The sequence below is a fragment of the Raphanus sativus genome, chromosome 7 (assembly GCF_000801105.2).
Source record: "Raphanus sativus cultivar WK10039 chromosome 7, ASM80110v3, whole genome shotgun sequence".
NCBI classification, from domain to species: domain Eukaryota; kingdom Viridiplantae; phylum Streptophyta; class Magnoliopsida; order Brassicales; family Brassicaceae; genus Raphanus; species Raphanus sativus.
This window is the reverse complement of record NC_079517.1, coordinates 4,299,811-4,323,445: the sequence shown is the minus strand read 5'-3', so window position 1 is coordinate 4,323,445 and position 23,635 is coordinate 4,299,811. Positions and strand designations below refer to the sequence as shown.

The following is a 23,635-nucleotide window of genomic DNA, read 5'->3' as shown; positions in this document are numbered from 1 at the left end:
AAGCTAAGTAAGCACCATTATCATCCCTAACTATCCAACCTATACCTGTAAATTCCCTATCTGCTCGAAAGCTTGCATCAAAATTACATTTAATCCATCCACACAGAGGAGGAATCCATCTTGAATCGCGAACAAGGCATCTCAATGTTATATTATCACTACCACAATTAGCATACTATTCTGCATTAACATCCAGAGCTTTCCTTGCATCTTCTGAGGGATGAACGTTTCTTTTAGAGAATAGAAAAGCATTTTTCGATTTCCGATATACCACACAATCCAAAAAAATGATAGAGGTAACTGATCATTAAGAGCATCCATTTGAATAAACAAAAGAACTAAATTATCCTCAAGATCATTTGAAAAAACACCTGCAGAGGATTATTAGCACATCTCCATATAGCCTTAGCATGGAGGCATTCAAACAGCATATGGAAAATCGTTTCTTCCTCCATACAACATCTCTGACAGATCGGATCAATAAAAATTCCTCTTGTACACATTCTAGCAGCCGTAGGAACTGCTCCAGATACCAACCTCCATAAAAAGAGTTTAATTGTGGGAAGAATTTTTAACTTCCATATTCGTTTTTTCAAAGCAACTGAACCATCAGCAGGAACAATGAGATCTCCTTCCACGAAGAAATGAGTAATAACCCAATATCCAGATTTCACAGTGTAGATACCATTACGAACAAAAGGCCATATAACTACATCCACATTATTGTACCTGGAGAGCTTGATAGACCTAATCAATGGCTGATCTTGTTGATTAAACACCACCGCCAGTTTATTAACATCCCACTCTCTGTTTGTCGGATGTATTAAGTCTGATACCAAAAAAAATTCATTATGGTCCTCTCTTATTAGACGTCGAGGTGGTAACACTGGAATCCATTGTTGATTCCATACATTTGTACTCGATCCATCTCCAATCTGAATTCTACCCCTTTGAACCAACAATTGCTTTCCTACTTGGATAGATTTTCATCCATAAGAATAATTTCTAGATGCCGACGACTATAAAAATGTCGTAGTATTATGATATCTTCCACGGTAAATACGAGCCAAGAGAGAATTAGTATTATTAAGAATCCTTCAAGCTTGCTTAGCAAGCAAAGCTTTATTGAAACTATATAAATCCCTAAATCCCATACCACCCTCCTTCTTAGGTAAGTATAATCTTTTCCAAGAGACCCATGGAATTTTCCTTTTATCACAGTTCTTTCCCCACCAAAAATTTGCAAGTAATAAATGAATTTCATCACAGACTGTTTTTGGCAACAAGAAACAACTCATAGAATACACTGGTACGGATTGCAAAATCGATTTGATTAGAACCTCTTTCCCAGCCTGAGATAAATACCGATTATACCAAGGTTCTAGCCGACGTTTAACTCTATCCACAAAATAGCTAAAATTCCGAACCTTACTCCTACCAAACTGTTCTGTTAATCCTAAATACTTTCCTACCCCTCTTGTAGTATCTATTTTGAGAATGTGATGAAGTTGTTGTCTCATTTGAACCGGAATCCTCTTACCAAAGATCAAAGAATATTGGTTGTAGTTTACCTTTTGACCCAAGACCTTCTCATATTTCTCAAGAATATTAGCCAAACGATTGCAGTCAGAAGCTTCCGCTCGACAAAAAAATAAAGAATCATCTTCGAAAAGAAGATGTGTGATACTAGTACAATGTCTAGCCAGCTTCATACCATTGAATTCCTTCGTCCCTTTGAGCCTTATCTAACCTTAAACTGAGAATTTCAGCACACATTAAGAATAAAGAAGGTGATAATGAATCTTCTTGTCGAATCCCCGAGAAGGTTTAATATCATTTATCAGGACTAAACAGGTAACCGATCGAATACAAGACATTATCCAAAAGATCGAGATATCATCAAATCACAATTTCCTCATAACCTTTACAAGAAAATTCCACTCAATTCTATCATAAACCTTACTAATATCATCGCTAACAAAAAGTGATTAGATTTAAAAGTTTAATTTTGTTGTGAGTGCCATCAATTAGTTTAGATATATAGTAAAAGTATACGAAAATTTATAAATTGAGGATATATAGTATTTCAATAGTGTAAATTATATTATGGTTTCATAATTTAATAATATTGATTGGTTTTAAATTAATTTAAAACATTAGACAATGCTTACTTTTTATTGTTTTTTGTAAACTGACATCGTTTATTTTAATGGGTGAAAAGTAAAGGTATCATAAATAACAATTAACTTTAATGTGTAGAAATAGTATCTACATTCAGATATTTGTGACAAAACCTTTCAGCACTATTCTTTGTGAAAAATATGCTTTCAACTTGATAAAACAAAGTTTTTTTATTAAAAGGTTAAAGCAAGAAATGGAAAGATAAAACAATAATAACCAAATCTTCTAAATGTGATATATAAAAGATTAGATGATAGTGTTAAATATAAAGAGTCCAAGAATACATTAATTAACCCTTTTTAGAAACCGTTTAGGAAAAAAACAGTATCTACAAACAACCAAATCCAGAAAAAAAACTAATTAAGAAACGCTAATAAGACACTTGTTAATCTACAACCAACTTGTTTATAGTGAAAGACAATTTCTTAAAAATGTTCTCGTCTCTTAATCCTCTGATTGATACGGTTGGAGAGGGTCAAAGGAAGAAATCATAACGCTGACGTGGAGAAGGAGCGGAAAGACTCTGTATCAATTGGAGGGTTTACAGTTAAATAAAAGGCTGGGGCTTTGTATAGTTTCTATTGTTCTCTGTTTAGGCGCTTAGAACTGGAATCGAGTAGTGGCGGTCGTGAGGTCTTCAGTCGATTCTCCCATGGTGATACGTATCGAGGAGTTGATCGGAGATCTCGTACTGTGAGTGAGCCGATATCGAGGCTACTTGTAGTTGTAAATTGCTATCCTTGATAAAAAAAGGAAGTTCGATTCATCGGAGAAAGAAAGACGTTGAGGTTGAATATACAGGTACCACCAATCTTAACAGCTTTTTTTTTCTTGCTGAACTTGTTTACACTATTGTTTAAATAAAATGTTTATGTTTATATTGATGGGGAATTTTCAAAAATACCACTTTCAAGGTACCGTTATTCATCTTTACCACCACTAAAGACACATTTTCAAAAATACCTTATTTATTGAAATGGTAAAAACTCTTATATCTTTGTTTTTATATGTTTTTCAAAATTCTAATCTCAAATTCTAAATCCTAAACCTCTAATTCTAAACCCTAAACCCAAAATCTTCAACTCTAAACCCTAAACCCTAAACTATATACCCTGAATTCAATATCCTAAACCCTAAACCCTAAAGTCTAAACTATAAACCCTAAATCCTCAATTCTAAACCCTAAATCCTCAACTCTAAACCCTAAACTATATACCTTAAACTCTAAAACATCAAATCTAAACCCTAAATCCTAAACCTTCAAATCTAAACCCTTCGTAGTGGTAAAAGTGGTTAGTGTAAACATGAAAAGTGATACTATGAAAATGGTATTTTTGGCAATTTCTCTATATTGATCTGTCTAGTAACAATAATCAATTTGATTTTTGTTTGTAACTTGAGAGAAAAGTTTGAACAATGAAAGGCTTAAAGGAGGTTGGTTCAAAGGTTCATTGTGCAGATCATTTGTCCGACTCAGCAGCATCGACCACTGAAACTCCAGGGACATTGCCTTCTCGTTTTCCAAAGTTTCACGCGAGGTGAGAAATCGAGTTTTCGAGTCTCTTATCCGCGTTCTACAATTTCATAAATCACTCACTTTTTTTTCTTTTTCAAATATATGTTATTAGTGAACAAGGTCCGTGGTCCGCAATGGTTTGCTATGAAGCCTGCGTACGGCTGTGTCTTCATTCTTTAGCAAAAGATAGTGACAGTGAGGCTTCTTCATACTTCCTCGAGAACGACTGCGTTTTGATCCGAAATGCATTTGGGTGAGACATTGTTTTGGTAATATTATTATATGTTTTGTTTGTGATCTTTGTGACGCCGCTGCCTCCTCTCTTGTTTAATGTTAAGAATTGGAAATATATAGTTTGCAGCATTTATTGCTTCGGTATGAAGAAGAACTACTGGGAGATACACCTTCTCACTTGGTTACTGAGGCAACTCATCAAAAATCCAAAAAAAATGTTGGAAAGATCAAACTCCAAGGTACACTCTCTCATCACGTCTTAGTGTTGAAACAGATAACTAAAAAGTGTGCAGTAGTCTTTTACAGTTGGTAAGATCAAAATGGAATCAGATCCACAACCTGGTTGCAGTACTATTCCATCGCTGAAGCGTGAAGTTATTAGTCAGCAACTAGAGAAGCTGAATGCTACTTTGTATTCTGGATGGAAAGCAGTCAAGAGTGTTCATGTCACTCCTCGAGTTACTCTTGAAGATTCTATTTCACGTAAAAGTGTCGAGTATATGCGTGCATGTGCTCACTACCTCAGAGAGGTCTCAAAAGTCCTTCGAAAAGAATTTGTTACAACATCTCACGGCAGACCACGTTCTCTTAAAGCATCACAAGGTATATACTACTCGGTTGCATTTTAGTTACTTGTATCTTCTAGGGTTTCAGCTAACGATATAAACATTACTTTTGATTTCAGAAAAGTTTTCATGCTGTATGAAGCTGAAGAGCTCTATTGAGGAAGTTAAAACACAACCTGGATCCGGCGAAACATTTTTCTTGTAACAGTCTTCTTGCACATTCATACTTCTCTTTTTGTTGTATAGCTTTTAGTTTTAAAATTAGGTCTCCGTTTGTAGTTTACCAGAAAGCATCGGTGATGATTTGATTGTTGAAGTTCGTGATTCCAAGGGGAAGTTTTGTGGTCGTGTCTTAGCTCAACTAGCAGCCATAGTTGAAGAACCGGTGAGATACTTGTAATTAAGCAAGCTTATGTTGTGTTCTCTACAAGATGATTTGTCTTAAGAATCTAAACTGCTGCCTGTTGTAACAGAGTGATAAGCTTAAATGGTGGGCAATATATCATGAGCCGGAGCATGAACGTATTGGCAGAATCCAACTTCATATAAACTACTTAAGCAGCTTAGATGAAAAAACTAAGGTACATGCCTTTTTTACCTACTTGTTTTAACCTTTTGAACTTTTGTGATACTGACCTTCTTTTACTTTCATGTTTAGTGTGGGTTGGTTGCAGAAACTTCAGCATATGACTTGGTATTGGAAGTGGCTATGCAAGCTGAACAGTTTCAGAGACAAAACCTGGTGATTAAAGGGCCATGGCATTGGATGGTCACTCAGTTTGCCTCCCTTTACGGCATTTCTGATGCATATACAAAACTGAGGTAACTTAGAAACCATTAGACCAAAAAGTTTTCATGCAATGAAGTCATGTTGTTACGAGAGACTTTTCATGATCTGCAGATATCTTTCATATGTCATGGATGTTGCGTCGCCTACTAAGTACTGCCTTGATCTGATATATGATTTTCTCTGCCCTGTTATAATGAAAGAGAACTATAAGGCTACACTGAGTCAGCAAGAGGTAGTTTTTTTTTTGTTTTCATTTTCTTGTGTAGGTCATGTTTCAGTTTTCAAGTATCTCACTCTCCTTTTTTGGTGCATTCTGACAGAATCGAATGCTTGCGGAGATTGATGAAAAAGTTCAGATGATTCTTGCTTTGACATTCGAGAATTATAAATCTCTAGATGAATCATGTTTCTCTGGAATCAAACATGTTGTTGAGCCTCCTACAGGCACTCCTGCACCCGCTATAGCATCAGCTACCAAGCTTTACAGTCTTCTCAACGACTTGTCAAGCCAAGAGGCACAACTAAGCCTTTGCAGATACTTTCAGGTATCAAACACACACACACAATCTCTTCTGTCTACTTGCTCCCATCGTTTATTCCGATGCGTTATTACATTGAATTTCAGGCTGCTTTAAAGAAAAGATCAAGAATATACCTACTAGAAACATATGATATACCTGACAAAGGCATTGAGGATGCACAAGTCATTTCTTATCAGAAATTGAAGTCTTTAGTTCTTAGCCTTAAGAAGGAAATCTCCACTGATATAGCCATCCACAAGAGCAATGTGCTCCCAAGGTTTCTCTAAGTTTCATACATACAAAAAACATTTACATATAACTATTATAGTGGATGATCTCGCTGTTGTGTGAACTGAACACAAAAAAAAAACAGGTTTATAGACCTCCCAGATCTTTCAGCAGCAATATACAGGACTGATCTACTAAAAATACTAATGGAATATCTTACTTCATGGCCTCCTCCTTCACCATCTCCTCAAGTTGTCGACCTTGTGATTACCACTGCTGACTTTGAAGCCGATCTCACGCGTTGGAAACTAAAGTAACATTTGCTATTGCTAATTTACTGAGAGTTTTTAACTTCTATGTTACTGATATGCACTTTCATTGGCATGTATGACAGTCCTATCAAAGGTGGCTTCAATGCGAGAGAGATTTTCCATTCATATATTGCTGGTTGGATAGAAGAGAAAAGAAGTGCTCTATATGAGTTCTGCAAGTCAGAAACGGTACTAATCTTGCAACAACAAGTCCTCTCTCTGTAGTGCTGTCGCTAGAATGCATGAAACTGAGAATGTTTTTTTAATTATAATCAGGGAAAAGTATGTAGTGAGATTCAAGACATGACCTCACCTTTTGTCGATGAGATGTATGAGTTAATCAACGTGACACTTGATGAGTATGATATCATCATCAGACGTTGGCCTGAATATGCAGTGGCCTTGGAGGAAGTAAGTAGTAAACAAAAGAAAAAACGATAAGACATGTTGCTTCATGGATCAGAAAGGCTGACTTACTTATGTGTATTGCATTTTCTCTATGGAAAGGTTGTTGCAGATTCAGAGAGGGCGATGCTTGAAGCGTTGGAGAAGCAGTTTTTCGAAGTTCTAAATCCTTTAAAGGATAGCAAGATAAGTGCCCTGAAGTACGTCCAGAGATTGACCAAGAAAGGCACTTACTCTGTTCCAAAAGAGGTACGTTTCCTCTGTTTTGAGACTCTTTTAAGTTTCGTTTAGAGCTTTTTTTTTAAGATAAAACCTGGAAGAAAGAAAAAAAAACATGTTTCAGCTTGGAGTCTTTCTAAATTCCATGAAAAGAGTGCTTGACAAGTTACGGACGAGTACAGAGGCACGGTTCGAGGAGTGGAACTCTTATCTATCTGATGAAAAGAAGAGAGTTTTGGGAGAGCAGCTGAGCCAAGTGACTGTACTGTTAAAATCAAAGTTCAGAAGTTACACGCAAGCGCTCGTGGAGAAGCTTGCAGAAAACGTAGGTTACTCCTTTCTGAACTTGTAGTTCTGTCTTGTATTCTCAAAACTTCTTTATATATGTTAAGTGTTAACAGGTGAAGATGCAACGTCACATGAAAATGAAGAACATCATCCACGACTTAAAGGAAACAACAACGGAACCTGATGTTAGAGACAGAATGCAGAGTTTGAAGGATTTTGCAGACAAGACCATGGAACAACTGCATTGTGTTTTGCCGGTCGATGTGTTTGTCTTAATATGCAAAGGAATATGGGACAGCATGGGACAGGTTTAGAGAGCAAAATCAACTTCGTAAACCCGTTTGTTTCTTGCGTCTTCATCACTGTTCTTACTTATCATGTTTACTTATTTTTTCCTTTTCGCAGGACGTGATTCTCCTTTTGACAGATAAGAAATACAACGCGACTTGGCACAAAGGCCTAACTATCGCAGTTTCTGTAAATTAACACTCAAACTTTTCTTTTTTGGACTTTCTCTAACTCTTTTCATCATTGTAATTCAGGCAAATGTCTCTGTTGGATTCGTATCTTGTTGATTTGCAGGTTTTAGATGAGATATTTGAGGATGAGATGCAAAGGTTGCTGGGTGACTCGGTAAAGGGAATGGAGTTGGAGGCACCGAGATCGATAGTGGAGCTTCGATCTATGATCCCTGTAGATAACAAAGGCTACTAAAACTGAGAGAAACAGATAAACAATCTGTTATCTCGGGTAGTTAAATAGAAACAGCCTGTTGTTTTGTAGTTTTCTGGTTGGTAAAATGTGTAGATTACTAGAGAGGTTCATTATATGAATATGATATGCAAATTCATTACCTGTTGGATAAAAGATAACAAAAATATACGTCGCCTGAGAGATTCGAACTCTCGCGGGGAAACCCCATGTACTTAGCAGGCACACGCCTTAACCACTCGGCCAAAGCGACGTTTTTGAAGAATCTTGTATTTCTTTAAACTTAATCTAGTTAATTATGTTAACCAATATAGCTTGTTGGATGGCTTGAAGTAACGTATACTGTAAAGTTTGTCAGTCACATAACTACATCTTCCACAGATTTAAGTTTCTGTAATTTTGTGTTTCATCTATCTTATTAAAAGAGAAGTACCCAATAAAAAATACCTCTTAATTTTCAGTTTTATTTACAATGGCATGCCACTGAGAATTAACTAAGTTTCCTATTTTAATGCTTGTCTTTTTCAGTTTATTTAATGTGTTTCCAAAATTATTGTTGTCTTTTCTGATTTAGATTCCTTAATTATTGTTGTCTTTTCTGATTAATAAATGTATTTTCCTAATTTGAATTTAAATAATAGATTTAAACATTTAATATTTTTTCTAATTTAAATAATAAATTTCCTTAATCATATATTAACCAAAATCGATTTCTCTATATATTTTGTATTAACTTATTAAATATTAAAATCACATAACATAATCAATTTATATAACATATAAATATAATATAAAATAATTTATTCATATATTATTAGTATAATGGTTTCAAAATATAAGTTCAATTAGTTATAAATATTGGATTTGTTTATATGATATACTGTGATATAATAGACAATTAAAATCATAAAATATAATTATTTAACATAATAAATAAAAAAATATTTTTAAAAATGTAATATTAACAATAATGTTATAGAGTTTAATGTACATATATATATATATATTATATCATTAGTACACAGAAAAAATTAAAGTGAAAAAAATATTTATACAGTTACGGGTCGAATCTATAAATAAATAACAACAGCGCAAGATTATTTTCTTTAATAAATTTATTTTAATAGAAATTATAGTTCTAAATATGTTTATATATTTTATATTTTTATAAATTTATTTTATTTGTTTATAAGAGATGCTAAGATTTTAGAATTAGAAAAAATATGACCCGCTTTTATATTATTTTAGTTAGAAAATTTAAATTTTATATCTGAATATTTAATTAAATTTTTAATTTTAACTTTTTATTATTACTACCAAAATTTATTTTTAGTCTAAAATTTATGTTTAAAATATCGTAAATTCATCATTTAATATAAACAAAAAAACTAAAAATATAAAATAAACACCCGTCCGGTCGGACGGGTCAAGGTCTAGTTTCTATTATAGTACCAATACCAATCTACGCTATTCAAGCAGGAGGAGACGACCATCTTCTTGATGGTTATATAGTATTAATTTAGATATCTCATTATGTTTAATATAGTAGTAACCTTCTCATTTGATCTATTAAATCAGGAATACAAAAAAGAAATAATCCTGATTTTTCCACAAAAATTATATAAATATGTCACAGGTTTTAAACTCTGTCGTTTAACACATTTCATACCAAGTACTTCGATTTTAATCAACAGTCTCTAACCAAATTCTTAGAGTCATTTGCTTTGAAACAAAATAAAATATTTTGGGCTTATTATACATGAAGGCCAGATCAGGATTACAACTTATATTATTCAACATCAAACCAACAAATCTGTGACCAATTGTCTAATAAATTACTTAACCAATTACAAACCAAAAAATAAAATAATAAGTTTGAGAAAACATGAAATATAATTTAGCTGAGATCATGTATCTTCACATCAACCATTTCTCTCCATTCTTTGTAATATGATAATCTATATTGTGTATATAAATCTGAACCAACTATGGTTTAGATATTTTAAAACCTACCAATATATATTAACTTAAGAGTGGAAATAATTCCATAATAAAAACTTTATATATCACATACATTTATATGTTTTTAACTTGGTTTCATTATTTTTTGGTTTGTCCAAATAATGTATTTGTTTTAAAAATATATATACAAAATTTGAATTGAATATAAAACAAAATTTTAACAATATTATTTAATATAACAAAATAAACTAAATAAAAGCACTATAAAAAAACACAATCTCACAATTTATAAACGAAGACTATTAACATTGACAAAACACACCAATGTCAAACCTGAAAATTAAATAAAACGATCATAGTCCCATGGATTTGTTTGTTTGTTTATCTCCATATTGTTGTTTTGTTAGCCACCATGAGGCGGAGAGATGATTACGGTATCACCGATGGATGCATTGCAGCCGCTTATGGATTTCTATACAACATCACAGAATCAGGCTGGATTAGAGTTCTTCTCCTGATTTTTCCACAAATCTATTAAATCAAGAATTCGAAAAAAGAAATAACTCTGATTTTTCCACAAAAATTATATAAATATGCTACAGGTTTTAAACTCTATTGTTTAACACATTTCATACCGAGTACTTCGATTTTAATCAACGTTCTCTAACCGAATTCTTGAGTCATTTGCTTTGAAATAAAATAAAATATTTTGGCTTATTATACATGAAGGCTGAGATCAGGATTACAACTTATATTATTCAACATCAAACCAACAAACCTGTGACCAATTGTCTAATAAATTACTTAACCAATTACAGACCAAAAAATAAAATAATAAGTTTGAGAAAACATGAAATATAATTTAGCTGAGATCATGTATCTTCACATCAACCATTTCTCTCCATTCTTTGTTTCTTAGTTGAATATAATAATCTATATTGTGTATATAAATTTAAACCAATTATGGTTTAGATATTTTAAAACCTACCAATATATATTAACTTAAGAGTGGAAATAATTCCATAATAAAAACTTTATATATCACTTACATTTATATGTTTTTTAACTTGGTTTCATTATTTTTTGGCTTGTCCAAATAATATATTTGTTTTAAAAATATATATACAAAATTTGAATTGAATATAAAACTTTAAAACAAAATTTTAACAATATTATTTAATATAACAAAATAAACTAAATAAAATCACTATAAAAGAAAAACCCAATCTCACAGTTTATAAACGAAGGCTATTAACATTGAGAAAACACACCAATGTCAAACCTGCAAATTAAACATATGAATCTATAACATAATGAGTATAAGAATCTATAACATAATGAGTATAAGAAACTTTAATTTTAAACGAATTTTCAAAAGTTAAAAATCTATCTTATTAAAACAGAAACATTATGTTGGACCTAACATTTATTTTGTAAGTTTTTAAATTAAATACATCTTTATATTTTATAGGTAAACCTACATTAAAGCCCTAATGTTCCTTTGTTTATACTACTATCTATGTTTCCAAACAATATACTTATTTCTTTATAATACTATCAATGTTTCCAAACATTATGTTGGACCTAACATTTATTTTTTAAGTTTTTAAATTAAATACACCTTTATACTTTATAGTTAAACCTACATTAAATCCCTAATGTTCATTTCTTTATACTACTATCCATATTTCTAAACAATATACTTATTTCTTTATACTACTATCAATGTTTCCAAACAATATATTTTATATACTACTATCAATGTTTCCAAACAATACAATAATTAATCTTAGTTATTTTATATCCATCATTTTCTCTTTAAAATTTTGTAGAAACGTCATAATTTCATATACAAAATAATGAACTTTAAAATTTGGATTATAAGATTACAAATTATGAAAATATTACAATTTCAATCAAATTAGATTACATATCGGTCATCCATCAGTTCAATCGGTTAGTCTCGGGTTTTAATGACTTTTAATATGAATATTTAAAAAAATTAAATTGAATTGTTAGATCTCCGGATTAATCGGTATAATCACAATCGGATTGAATTTAAAAACACTGATTTAAATACAAAAATATTTTAAATACACACTCTTTAAAAGTTAACAAAATATTTGTTAAGTTATTAGTGAAATTTTTCATCGTAAAATATTCCGCGCTTCCAAAGCGCGGATCAAGATCTAGTTTATGATTAAAAAGGATAAACATCATCAAAAGCTAGTTATAATTAATATAGTAGTAACCCGCATAAATTTAAATAATCTCCAAGGAACTAAAGAAAAAGAAATACCAAGTGTAACAAAGGAAAGCACAATGAAAGAACCACACAAGAGAAGAAAATCAGTTGATGAGCTTTTGGTATCCTCTCTGTAAGATTTTTTTTATTCCCTCTTAGATTTGGAGAGAGCTCTCTTACGCTGACAAAGCATGTACCTGTACATGTGTGGACTACCTGCAACAGCTCAACACCCCCCCCCCCCCCCCCCCCCCCCCAAATAACAAAATTAGTCAGGGATCATAAATAAACAGATTGGTGAGACATAATCTAAAGAAGAGGTCGAGTGAGTCTGTGCCTGGGACATAGATAGCAAGGACGAGTATGGTTGCATAGAAGAAGTCGAATGAGAAGTTCAATGTGTTAGGCATCCTAACGCCGTACATCTCAGACGTCTGCAAGAAAGAACCAAAAAAAAAGTAATAAGCAAATGGACCATTCAGTAATCAACTATATATTCATTAAAAATGCAAAGCTTTATCTTTGTAAAGAAAAGGTTTTCTCATTTCTTTTTAAGACATCACATGAGGGTGTCGGTTGTGTTACCTTGATGTGTGGTAAGGCAAGGTAGACAAGACCTACTTCACTGGTGATACCGGTCGGGTATAGCACTAAAAAGCTGCTGTATCTGAACAAATTGAACAAAAAAGGGACAAAAAAACAAATAAGATGATCAGGTTTGGGTAATCTATCAATGATCAAGGCTTGAATTGAAATACTGCATAAGGATTTGCATACCTGAGCCACAAGTGCCATGAAGGTGCAAAGCCTAGAGCTTCCTTGAAACCAAAGAAGGAGTAGCGAATAATCTGAAACATCAAGCAATCATTCAACCAACCATTTAGAAACCAAACATATTAACTAAAAGCACATGAAGAAATGGTCTTTAAGGCGCAATTTTAATTTTCAAAGAGTCATGCCTACGTCTAATAGTAACAGCTAGGTAATAGCAAAGATAGAATCACTTGGGTCTGTACTTCAACGACACATGTGACAGACAGGAAACTTCCAAAGCATTGGAAGAGAAGCAATATGTTCAGAAATTTCAGATTCAAGACAAACAGTGAAACTGGTGAATCAAAAGGAAGACTAGAAATATGAATCACCTCCGTGATAGACCAGCTTATGACCAGCGAGGCAACAAGAAAATGTGATTGGACCTGGAAATTAAATATATAACATGAGTTCAAAAGATGAAAAAGACTGCAAAAGATCCAAGAGAAATAGTTAACTCAATGGCGCTAATTAAGTGCTAACCTCTGGGAAGCTGTATAGGATGCCCCAAGTGAGAAACAGCCTTGAGCCAATCTGTGGCAGAGTTGCAGAAACAGGAGATCTGACCAAACCTACTCGAGTTTATAGACACACACAACAGAACGTAAGCTCAGACGATCAACTTCAAGATGTTGTACTGCAAATTAGTGTAATGGATCAGATAGACCACTCACCTACTAAACCATGAAGAATCTGTTTGAGACATAAAGAACAAAAAAAAGGGAATGAATCAGTTGCTACAACTGTTCTCTTATCCTCTTAAGAGAAAGTATCATGACAGACAGACAGACCTCGAGGACAGCGGCAGTCTGAGCAAGCTGGAGAGGCTTCTCCACAGCATCATAGACATTTTCATGTCCCGTTTCCTTCAACGTCTTTACCGCAAAGTACAAAACCTGAGCCCTAAAAAACACCAAACAGTTCAAAACAGTTCCGAGAGAAACCAAGAAGAAGAGTAAAAAGGGTGGCGGCAACTTCGACTTACCATCCAGCAAAGACGATCCAGTTGTAGAGAGTGAGGTACACTCGACGAATGATGGAGAGAAACGACGCCATGGAAAGTGGAGAATAGATTAGAGATAGGCAACTACAGCTAGAAAGACTATATTTATGGCGGAGAGATCGGAATTAATTTATGAACATGTAACCAATAGAGACCGGTGAGCTACTTCTCAACAGACTATTTAAGATATTTATGATTTTGACCCTTTACTTTCAAACCAACTATCTGAAAACCACCCTTATATTAAATATATTAATTTATCACCCCCCAGCTTCTAGAATTGTGGAGGGTAAATCAATCAATAGCATTACATTACAACAGTGTGTGTATTACACTAAACATCATTTTCTTTCAATCTCATTGTTTTCACTAGAAGCAGCAGCACTTGAGCTTGTTTGAGACTGGCCATCTTTCTGCTCCTTTTCAGCCACCAATGTCCCATTTCCAGATCTCCTAGCAGCACCGGTGAGCTCTTTACCATCTGTTTCCGTGGGAGAAGAAGAAGGCATCTCTTCCTCTATTGGTAGTGTCATCTTTGATCCCTCTAGTGCGACACCCAACACTATATTCTCTTCCAAGGCTGCTGATCTAGACGCTAGTGAAGTTGAACCATCTGCTTCCTTCTGAGTATCGTTCTTTGGTGTGGTACCACCACTTCTCTTGCCCTTTGGCTTCTCAGCTCCTGAAGCTTCTGTTGTATCTTTTGCGATGGTAGCTGGTTTGGAGACCGGTTGGGTTCCTGGCTTTTCGTCAAATGTTTTGTTGCCATCAGACTCTCCAACTTTCACGTTTGCCTTTGGGTCTGGAGAAGGTGTTTCCTTGGACTTTGGGCTGGAAGGAGCTTTGTTTTCTTGCTCTGCGGTTGGTTTTGATGCACGGTTTTGAGATTTAGATTTGTCTTCTCCGTTGATTTTGTATGAGGGTTCGATTAGCATCAACGGACGCCTAGAAGCAACACCTCCAGGACCGTACATTGATTCTCCAAATGGCGCGTTCTCAATGTCTGCGTCTGTGTACATCTTTCGGATTGTACGAATTGGTGTAGCTAGACGTGCTCGGTGATGGCTTATGACTCTAAGAAGGTCCAACAATATAGCTTCCTGTTTCGCAATGAGTGTAACATTTTAGCCAATTCAAGAAAATGAATGCAATTAGATGAGAGACAACAACTTACTTTTACACATAAGTATTCTTCGAAATGGGACGTCTTCACAAAACAAGAGATTAGTATCTGTAAAAAACGAAAACCAGATATCAGAAAAAGCGATATATCTACTTCAAGATGGGTACAAAAGAAAAAAATAGGCATTGGAGTCTAACCACTAGGGCCTGGTTCTCTGGATTCACATTCTCCAAGAATATCCTTCTGTGTAATCTCTGTTGCTCAACTTGAGGATTCTTGGCCAGCACTTTCCGCATGTCAGCTACAATATTCTGTTTGGAGAAGTTCAAAAACAAGGATCAGCTATATAAAAACATTTCATGATTGGCAATTAAGTTGTTGTATAACGACCATATAAAGAGCTGGGAAACGCACATTTATTTTGTTGACATCCAAGTGACTGATTGCTAGGTGGGTTTTGATACGCCAATGAGTTTTCTGAGTAAGGTTTCTCACGACATTGACTGTGAACTTATGGTTTGGGATGTGGATTGCCTCACGGTCTTCACCTCTTATGATCGTTGGTGACCACCAACCAACATGCTGTAAATTCATTGCAACAACCATTTGAGAAAGTTGGTTGGCTAATTCTAAGGAAATGTCTAGGCATAGGAATGACGAGTATGGAAAAGTAGGAAGATTATGATACCAACCTCCACAGTACCAGAAACTTCATAACCTTCAATCTTTGTCTGAATCCACTCATTCAGAACAAATGGTCGCGTTGCGTGAATCATGACACTTGAAAGAAAGTTTGTCAAAATCTGGAACCGCAAAAACTCAGGTTTAATGAAATATCTTTTCAGAAGAAGAAAAAGTTATTACTAAGGGGACTGTGACTATTCAGAAGAAACTAAAATAATCAGAATGCAAACAAGGTATCACCTCTCGGCCAGCAAGAGTAATCAAAACTGTCCCAAGACCTCCAGCAGTTAGCCATTTTTGGGTAGAGAAGCCCAGCAACTCCATGAAAAGTGAAACAGCAGCAACCCATACAGCAGAATACACTGCTTTCCCAGCAAATTGAAATCCCATCTGTTCCATTCCAAAGGAAAATTAGCAAACCGCATTGAGAAACCAGTTAAAGTTTTGATCTGGGAAGCAGAAACTTTCGGTTACGCTAGAGCAAACATTCTGGATGAGCAGAAAAGTTCATTTTCTTATGAGTTTTGCATTACATACGTTTCTTGTATCGTTTGGGTCACTTGTTTCAGAGAAGAGCTTCTGTGTTTGTTGGATAAGACTGCATGGACACATCTAACCAGAATTAGAAGCCATGAAATGACCCACATAACAATTTCACGTGAAAAATTCCACTTTCATATAGAAACATAAAAGACGTGGCACTTAAAACGAGGAGACAGCACGCTTACCTCGATATGCAGTAGGCAAATGCAAGTACTGTTGACAATGACCTCACGAAATTCAAAAGCCTATCTTTTACAATTTTGCTAGCTTCGGTAGGAAGGACAATGGGATCTAATGCCCTGTATAAGGAATTGTCACCAGATATAAACCACCTTAAAATAAGTATATCACAAAAATTTCAACAATGAATAACGAGGAACTCCTTGATAGATATACCTGCAGATGAATAGAGCTCCTAACCATAATAGCAGGGGTTGAACATATGAAGTCATAATATGGTAGGCACCACTCTTTTTCCATCCATTATCATTCTTCTGCAGTGATTTAATGGTAAAATTTGTATTATATACAAGTAGCACCATTAATTTGAACTTAGGCATTGAAGAAAGTATTGAAGGAAAAACACATATGAACTTGAAATGGCTGCACCTACATTGAGTAATATGTTTCTTCCTTGGCGAACAATAGGTACTAAACCCCACAGGGAGAAAATAAGAAGAGTAACAGCTGGAACCAACTTATATACAAGAGGGAATTGTTGTAGTAAACTGTATGACCTGAAATGTTTGCAGAGTATAATAAAAAGGAATGAGAAGTAACATAAACATAACCCCCCCCCCCCTTTTTCAAAATTCCCCATCAAAAGTATTACAACTTCCCTAAGGGGAACCATAGCAATGACAAAGCGCGTTCAGTTACTTTCGAAACTTCTTTGAGTAGAATTAAATTTATTTATTGGGAGTCAGATGCTCGAGACTGTGATAAGTTTCACAGTCAAGTGGTCATTCTGGAAATGATTATAAGAAAAAAAAAAGAAGTCTTACTTTGCTAACACCAAAGTGGCAGCTTTAATAGCAGGTTCAATGACGTTGCCTCCTGCAGAAAACGAATGACACCTAATAGCGGTGGTTCTGCATGGCACTGAACAAATAGGCCTACGAAGGTAATCCGACAACAAAATGTTCCTAAAACCATGATCCCCCGACTGCATACAGAAAAAAGTATATGCTACTAGACATCAACAAACCAAGCTGAATGAACAAAGTAAGCTACTTTTAAAGATATTACCGGAGAAACTATCGAGAGAGGACCCTTTGACACATGCAGCCTCCTTCTGACGGCACTCTAAGTACAAACAAAAGCACCATGTTTATAACGAAGAAAGGAGAAAAAATTGAATTCAAAGAAAACATATCTCGAGGTCTAAAATAGAAGAGAGAACATTACATATTCTGGCTTATAGCACCACTGGCTTCTAACGAGACCGAAGCCATGGGACAGCTGCAATGAACCATAGAGGGCCATATTCTGAACAGAGTCAAGGTGTTAGCTAGCTAGCAGGCGTAGGCGTTAGTAGCACCGATCATAAGCCGTGCAGACTTAACGGAAAGAAACTAACTAAAGAATGCCAACACCAACCCTGCACTAATAGTAATAAACACACACCAATCAAACCAGTGTGTATGATTCAGAAGCAGCAAAACAAGAGTTCCAATGAAATTACTTACTAAAACTTGCATTTTATTAAAATTTTGAAATGTCTCTTTGAACAAACTGTGAGAATCAGAGTGTGATTCTTCTTAAAGACTATTTACAATCAAGACAATTGTGAAATTGAACTAATAGAAACACAATACTACTATTTGATTCGTTCATAACTATAACCCTAAAATTATACAAATTGTGGATCACAATCCAAACTAAAGCAACTATAATGAGCTTACATCAGCCTAGCGTTATCCTAAATCCTACAGGAATCAAATCGGTCGATCAAATCATAATTTTTGAAGAGCAGAAGATTCGAATTTCAATTGAAACGAGGCATCATGGATGCACACTTATACAGGGGGATGGAAGACAAGTTAAATCAAATAAGAATCAAAAATCGGAGTTACGAAGAGCCGATACGGAAACATGAATCTATCTACAGAAAATAACTTACCTCCGAATTTTTTTTGTTTTTTTTTTTAAATCAAGGGTTTGAAGCTTCTTTGTTTCTTCAAGGAGCTAGCTTCTAGGAAGAAGAGAGAGAGAAAGAGGGATTCGCGCAGACAAAGAATACGGTGACGTTTCGTAATAAGCAACGTGCCGGGTAAAAGTGGTGATCAACACGCCACGTGTTTTGACACTTCAGACTATCGCGGCGAATTGATTCGTGTTATATGAAAAAGATGCTCCCCGCATTATTGCATGCATGCACCCTCGCTAAACGACACCGTTTTCTTGTGTTTTATTTTTTTCACTAAACGCGTTAGGTAGGTATCGTGGGCTTTAATTATGGGCTCATATTGGGTTTTTAGACTATATAACAGATCCAATAATATTGCTTGCGTTTTTAAATAGCAGGCAACTTAAACCATTAATGAAGTAACCATAATCTGGCGCCGAAACTTCCTCTTCACCGTTCTTTTTATCAGCCAAAAAGGAAACAAAACACCTCTCTTTTGCTTTTCTTGAACAGAACTTTCAAAAAAAAACAATATATTGAATTAAAGATGAGATCTTGTTCGATGTATTGATTTACAAAAACAATAACAAAAAAAAAAGGTTAGAGAATTAAAAAGAAAAAATGTTACGAAGAGCAGCGAGCAATGCGTATTCATGGTGGTGGGCAAGCCATGTCCGAACCAAACAATCTAAATGGCTCGACGAAAACCTTCAAGGTAACATTCTCATTACATCTTTTCACATCTTTAACGTTTCACAAAATTTTTTCTTTCTTAAAACTGTTATATATAATTTGATATATCAGATATTGAGGAGAAGGTGCAATACGCACTTAAGCTATTGGAAGACGAAGGTGACTCCTTTGCAAAGCGTGCTGAAATGTATTACAAGAGAAGACCCGAACTAATCAGTTTCGTGGAAGAATCGTTCAAAGCCTACCGCGCTTTAGCGGAACGGTACGACCACATCTCCAAGGAGCTTCAAAACGCAAACACAACCATCGCATCTGTTTTCCCCGACCAAGTCCCCGAGTTTTCCATGAACGAAGACGATGACTCGTGTGATCCTTCCTCGCCAAGAAACCGTAAACCAGGTAAGAACGTTCCAAAGGTTCCTGATCACTTTCCTATTAAAGACCCCGAGGCCGCTGCAAAGATGTTCAGGTCGAGGAAAGCTAACAACAGAGGAAGCGATGCGTTGTCCGAAGTTGAAGTTGCTGTTGTTAACAAGTCCGGTCTGAGCAAAACCGAGGCGGTTGAGGAGATCGACAAGCTGCAGAAAGAGATTCTTGTTTTGCAGACGGAGAAGGAGTTCGTGAAGAGCTCTTACGAGAACGCGCTCGCCAAGTATTGGGAGATCGAGAATCGTATCGTGGAGATACAAGGGAGGGTTTGCGGTTTGCAAGACGAGTTCGATGAAGGCGCTGGCGTGATTGAAGACAGAGAAGCTCAGGTTCTGATGTCGAACGCAGCTCTCAAATCATGCCAAGAGAAGTTGGATGAGATGAGGGAGAAACACGAGGAGAATGTGAAAGAAACTGAGATGGCAAGAAAAGAGATAAGTAAATCAAAAGAGGAAATTAATAATAAACATTCTGAAGCAGTTCTTGATGATGGAACAAGAACTCAAAGAAGTGGAGAAATGGAAAAGGAGGAAGAGATGGAAAAAAAAGTAAGTGGAGATAATCAACATGAGGTGGTGGTGGATGATAGGTCATGTCTTACCATAACAGATGTTGCTGATAATATAGATGAGCTTGTGAATGATGTGATGAATTTGGAAAGCTTGTTCTCATCTCAAGCAGCTTTGATACAGAGGCTAAGAGAAGAGATTGATGATCTCAAGGCACAGATTAAAGCCCTTAAAGAGAATAATAACAACTCATCTCAAACTGATGAAGATGCTGCTGACATGAAGAAGAGGTTGAGAGAGATGGAGGAGAAGCTGAATGGTATTAATGGTATACACAAGGCGGTCTCAGAACAGAGTCAGAACATTGAGATACACCTTACGAGAGCACATATAAAACTAACTTTCTTGTCTAACAAGTTAAAGGGCTTAAACCAAGAAGGAGAAGAAGAAGAATCAAAGGATACTAATGCAACATCCTTGAGTGATGCAAAGGTTTTAGAGGAAAAGATTGATGATCAAGTTGTGTCTGAAGATGTTAAACCAGCATCTGAAGTGGTTATTGCTGAAAAAGAAACTACTGTGCCAATCCAAAATGTAACATCTTTGAGTGATACAAAGGTTCCAGAGGAAGAACTTGTTGTGTCTGAAGATGTTAAATCAGCATCTGAAGTGGTTACAGAAAATGAAGTTTTATTATTATCACCAAAGTCAAGCATTGAAGCTGAAGATGAAGCGCTCTTGCAGAAGGTTCTTGCGCATGGGATTGAAGGCAGAGAGAAACATCTCTTAACCGAATACACAAAGGTAATTAGGAGCTACAAGGAAGTAAAGAAGATGTTGGACGAAACAGAAACAAGACTCAAGAGTGAAAACACAATGAAAGATGAGCAGCTCAGAGCCTTAAACCAAAAACTCAACCTCCTGCTTCAAAGTAAAAGCGATGGTGGTGGTGATGTTGATAAGCAGAAGTCTATAGCCAACAAGGATCAACAACAAAAACAGAAAGAGCAGTTGTTCATGCTTATCTATAGAGAAGACAATGCGATCAACGCGATAACTGGTCAGAACCAGACGTTGTCACCGAAAGAACAGCTGTTCGGAGCGAGAGTCGATGCATTGTTAAGCGAGAACTTGAACTTGCTGGTGAGGTTTAGTAACTCGTTTGGACAGATACAACAGTTCGATACAGGGATCAAGGACCTACACGCTGAGTTATTAAAGATCGTGGACCAAAAGAATCAAGACAAGCCTTCTCTAAGATCAAACGTTCGTCCCATCTACAAACACCTCAACGAGATACGCACCGAGCTAACCATCTGGCTAGAGAAAAGCTTGCTGCTCAAGGAAGAGATCAACTCGAGAGCTTCGACGTTGAACAACATACAGAACGATTTAACGGAAGCTCTCAAGACAGATTCTGAAGATCCGGAAACTAAGTTTACGATCTACCAAGGAGCTAAGTTCGAAGGCGAGGTTTCGAACATGCAGAAGGAGAACAACAGGATCGCGGAAGAGCTTCAGACGGGTTTGGACCAAGTTGTGAAACTGCAGCAAGAAGCTGATAAGACGCTTGGGAAACTGAGCGAGGAGTTTTCGCTTTCCGAGTCAAAGAACCGGTCCAGTACACGGTCTACTACGCAAGATGGCAAAACTAGTATTCCTCTGAGGTCGTTTATCTTCGATGTTAAACCAAAGAAGCAAAGACTATCTCTCTTCTCTTGTATCCAACCTTCGATGTCTAAGAAGATGAGGCCTGATTCATAGGTAACTTGAACAATCCTTTTCATGTACTACTGCTACTATTACTAAATCAAATATGTTTATTATGGATTTAAATCTTCCTTGCATGGGACTCTAAGTATGTATAACTCCAAGATAACTAATCAAACTGCAGAGACTTATGATGAATTTCTATCTATAATAATGGGATTCATAATTTCATTTGGTTAGTGATTGGTCTAGTTAGGAGTTATAATCATAATAACACTGGCTACAAGCATCTTTAGTTCATTTTTCATTTCATAATAAAGTAAAAATAGGTTTGCTGCATAAACAGAATAATACTTTTAGTTTTTTGTTTTTTGTTTCATCTTCACTCTAAAATAGAATATAATTGGAAGAAAATTAACGTTATTATAGAAATAGTATATTTAAAAATAAAAATGGAATTCTAAAGCTTGTGAATCACTTTCTATTCACTACTCTATGATGTGTAATAAACATATAAATAACTTTAGGTTTTACTATTATTGTAACGCCCCGACCGCCCACGGCTAATGGGCCACCCACGCCCGCTCTCTCGGCCCGTGGGCCCCATTCCATCCGACGGTCGGTCGTTAATTTTTTAAGGCTCGAAATCATTGTTTACTGACCCTGCAATCACCACCCGACCTTTCCCCGTGCTTTGGCCTCACTCGCACGCTATCGCGAATCACTTCCCGATAGGTCACCCATCCTTCCACTACTCCAGCTCAAGCACGCTTAACTCTGGAGTTCTTTCAGGATGTGCTCCGGAAAAGGTAAGTCAACTTTGGTGACATAGGTAGCCAAATCAATTCTCTTAAGCCCTTTTCACATATCACAACTCGGGATGTTACAATTCACCCCCTCTCAAAGAACGCAACGCCGCCCTCGTTGCGCCCCACGACAGGTCTCAAGACGCCTCTCAGGTCAGAACTGAGACGGCTAACCAGCTCTGATACCACTTGTAACGCCCCGACCGCCCACGGCTAATGGGCCACCCACGTCCGCTCTCTCGGCCCGTGGGCCCCATTCCATCCGACGGTCGGTCGTTAATTTTTCAAGGCTCGAAATCATTGTTTACTGACCCTGCAATCACCACCCGACCTTTCCCCGTGCTTTGGCCTCACTCGCACGCTATCGCGAATCACTTCCCGATAGGTCACCCATCCTTCCACTACTCCAGCTCAAGCACGCTTAACTCTGGAGTTCTTTCAGGATGTGCTCCGGAAAAGGTAAGTCAACTTTGGTGACATAGGTAGCCAAATCAATTCTCTTAAGCCCTTTTCACATATCACAACTCGGGATGTTACAATTATGACTTTGAAAGAAAGAAACAAAGAAAAAACACTTGGGTAGATATCTATCTACAGCTAGCAGAATCGCGTTAGTCTAAGTTTTCACGACTGTTTTGTTTGACTAATGGATGATTTGTACATCTTCGTCGTGATCTTTGCTGTAAGAAAAATAAAACAAATAGATATATCAGGTTTTGGCCCTATTAACTAATCTACTGAACTACTCATTATCTTTTAACATCTACTATCTATTATTAGTATATTACTACTTTTACTAGCGATTGTACCAAAATATACTCGCTATTCTATGGTACACATGATACGAATTCTTAAGACGTGTGCAAAGGGCAAGCATCATTACCACCCAAGTGGGTAAATTACCCATCAAACACGGAGTTACTGTCAGAAGTATATTTATTCTTTTATCTAAACACAAGAAGTTGAACGCTAACAATTTATCAGGGAATAATCAAAGAGTATTTTATTGGGGGTAAT

At 35.9% G+C, this 23,635-nt stretch overlaps 4 protein-coding genes and 1 non-coding gene across 9 annotated transcripts; 2 read left to right on the top strand and 3 right to left on the bottom strand.

Moving 5' to 3' along the window:
• Nucleotides 1-2,703: 2,703 nt before the first annotated feature.
• On the top strand, nt 2,704-8,112 carry LOC108835716 (uncharacterized). 4 transcript variants are annotated; one of them, XM_056990447.1, is made up of 20 exons: nt 2,704-2,982; nt 3,590-3,719; nt 3,810-3,950; nt 4,052-4,170; nt 4,238-4,534; nt 4,617-4,698; nt 4,777-4,882; nt 4,971-5,078; nt 5,156-5,319; nt 5,399-5,519; nt 5,608-5,832; nt 5,913-6,085; nt 6,182-6,349; nt 6,431-6,536; nt 6,624-6,758; nt 6,855-7,001; nt 7,096-7,296; nt 7,373-7,567; nt 7,665-7,736; nt 7,842-8,112. In XM_056990447.1, the coding sequence occupies exons 2-20, from the start codon at nt 3,598-3,600 to the stop codon at nt 7,971-7,973; spliced, it is 2,814 nt and encodes a 937-aa protein (XP_056846427.1). In that variant the 5' UTR covers nt 2,704-2,982; nt 3,590-3,597; the 3' UTR covers nt 7,974-8,112. The 4 variants fall into 4 exon arrangements, with proteins under 4 accessions (XP_056846427.1, XP_056846428.1, XP_056846429.1 ...); XM_056990448.1 differs by having other exon boundaries at nt 2,705-2,982; nt 3,628-3,719; XM_056990449.1 differs by lacking the exons at nt 2,704-2,982; nt 3,590-3,719 and having other exon boundaries at nt 3,814-3,950; nt 4,228-4,534.
• Nucleotides 8,113-8,141: 29 nt separating this feature from the next.
• On the bottom strand, nt 8,142-8,223 carry TRNAS-GCU (transfer RNA serine (anticodon GCU)). The gene has a single exon. It is a non-coding gene; the product is annotated as a tRNA-Ser (tRNA).
• Nucleotides 8,224-12,148: 3,925 nt separating this feature from the next.
• On the bottom strand, nt 12,149-14,136 carry LOC108817701 (very-long-chain (3R)-3-hydroxyacyl-CoA dehydratase PASTICCINO 2). The gene is made up of 9 exons (XM_018590459.2): nt 13,976-14,136; nt 13,782-13,893; nt 13,665-13,683; nt 13,474-13,562; nt 13,323-13,376; nt 12,955-13,025; nt 12,763-12,844; nt 12,515-12,611; nt 12,149-12,393 (listed from the first exon to the last, which is right to left on the bottom strand). Exons 1-9 carry the CDS (start codon nt 14,044-14,046, stop codon nt 12,323-12,325), a joined length of 666 nt encoding a protein of 221 aa, XP_018445961.1. The 5' UTR covers nt 14,047-14,136; the 3' UTR covers nt 12,149-12,322.
• A 79-nt stretch (nt 14,137-14,215) lies between these two features.
• On the bottom strand, nt 14,216-18,610 carry LOC108817699 (mechanosensitive ion channel protein 2, chloroplastic). Of its 2 annotated transcripts, none has more exons than XM_018590456.2 (14): nt 18,466-18,610; nt 17,751-17,948; nt 17,592-17,648; nt 17,348-17,508; nt 16,957-17,080; nt 16,740-16,837; nt 16,529-16,642; nt 16,338-16,398; nt 16,041-16,190; nt 15,809-15,919; nt 15,531-15,698; nt 15,314-15,427; nt 15,168-15,224; nt 14,216-15,093 (listed from the first exon to the last, which is right to left on the bottom strand). In XM_018590456.2, exons 2-14 carry the CDS (start codon nt 17,826-17,828, stop codon nt 14,335-14,337), a joined length of 2,052 nt encoding a protein of 683 aa, XP_018445958.1. In that variant the 5' UTR covers nt 17,829-17,948; nt 18,466-18,610; the 3' UTR covers nt 14,216-14,334. The 2 variants fall into 2 exon arrangements, with proteins under 2 accessions (XP_018445958.1, XP_018445959.1); XM_018590457.2 differs by having other exon boundaries at nt 17,751-17,943; nt 18,466-18,599.
• A 420-nt stretch (nt 18,611-19,030) lies between these two features.
• LOC108816750 (protein NETWORKED 2C) lies at nt 19,031-21,892 on the top strand. Its single transcript, XM_056990476.1, has 2 exons — nt 19,031-19,186; nt 19,276-21,892. The coding sequence occupies exons 1-2, from the start codon at nt 19,093-19,095 to the stop codon at nt 21,864-21,866; spliced, it is 2,685 nt and encodes an 894-aa protein (XP_056846456.1). The 5' UTR covers nt 19,031-19,092; the 3' UTR covers nt 21,867-21,892.
• The last annotated feature ends 1,743 nt before the right edge of the window (nt 21,893-23,635 follow it).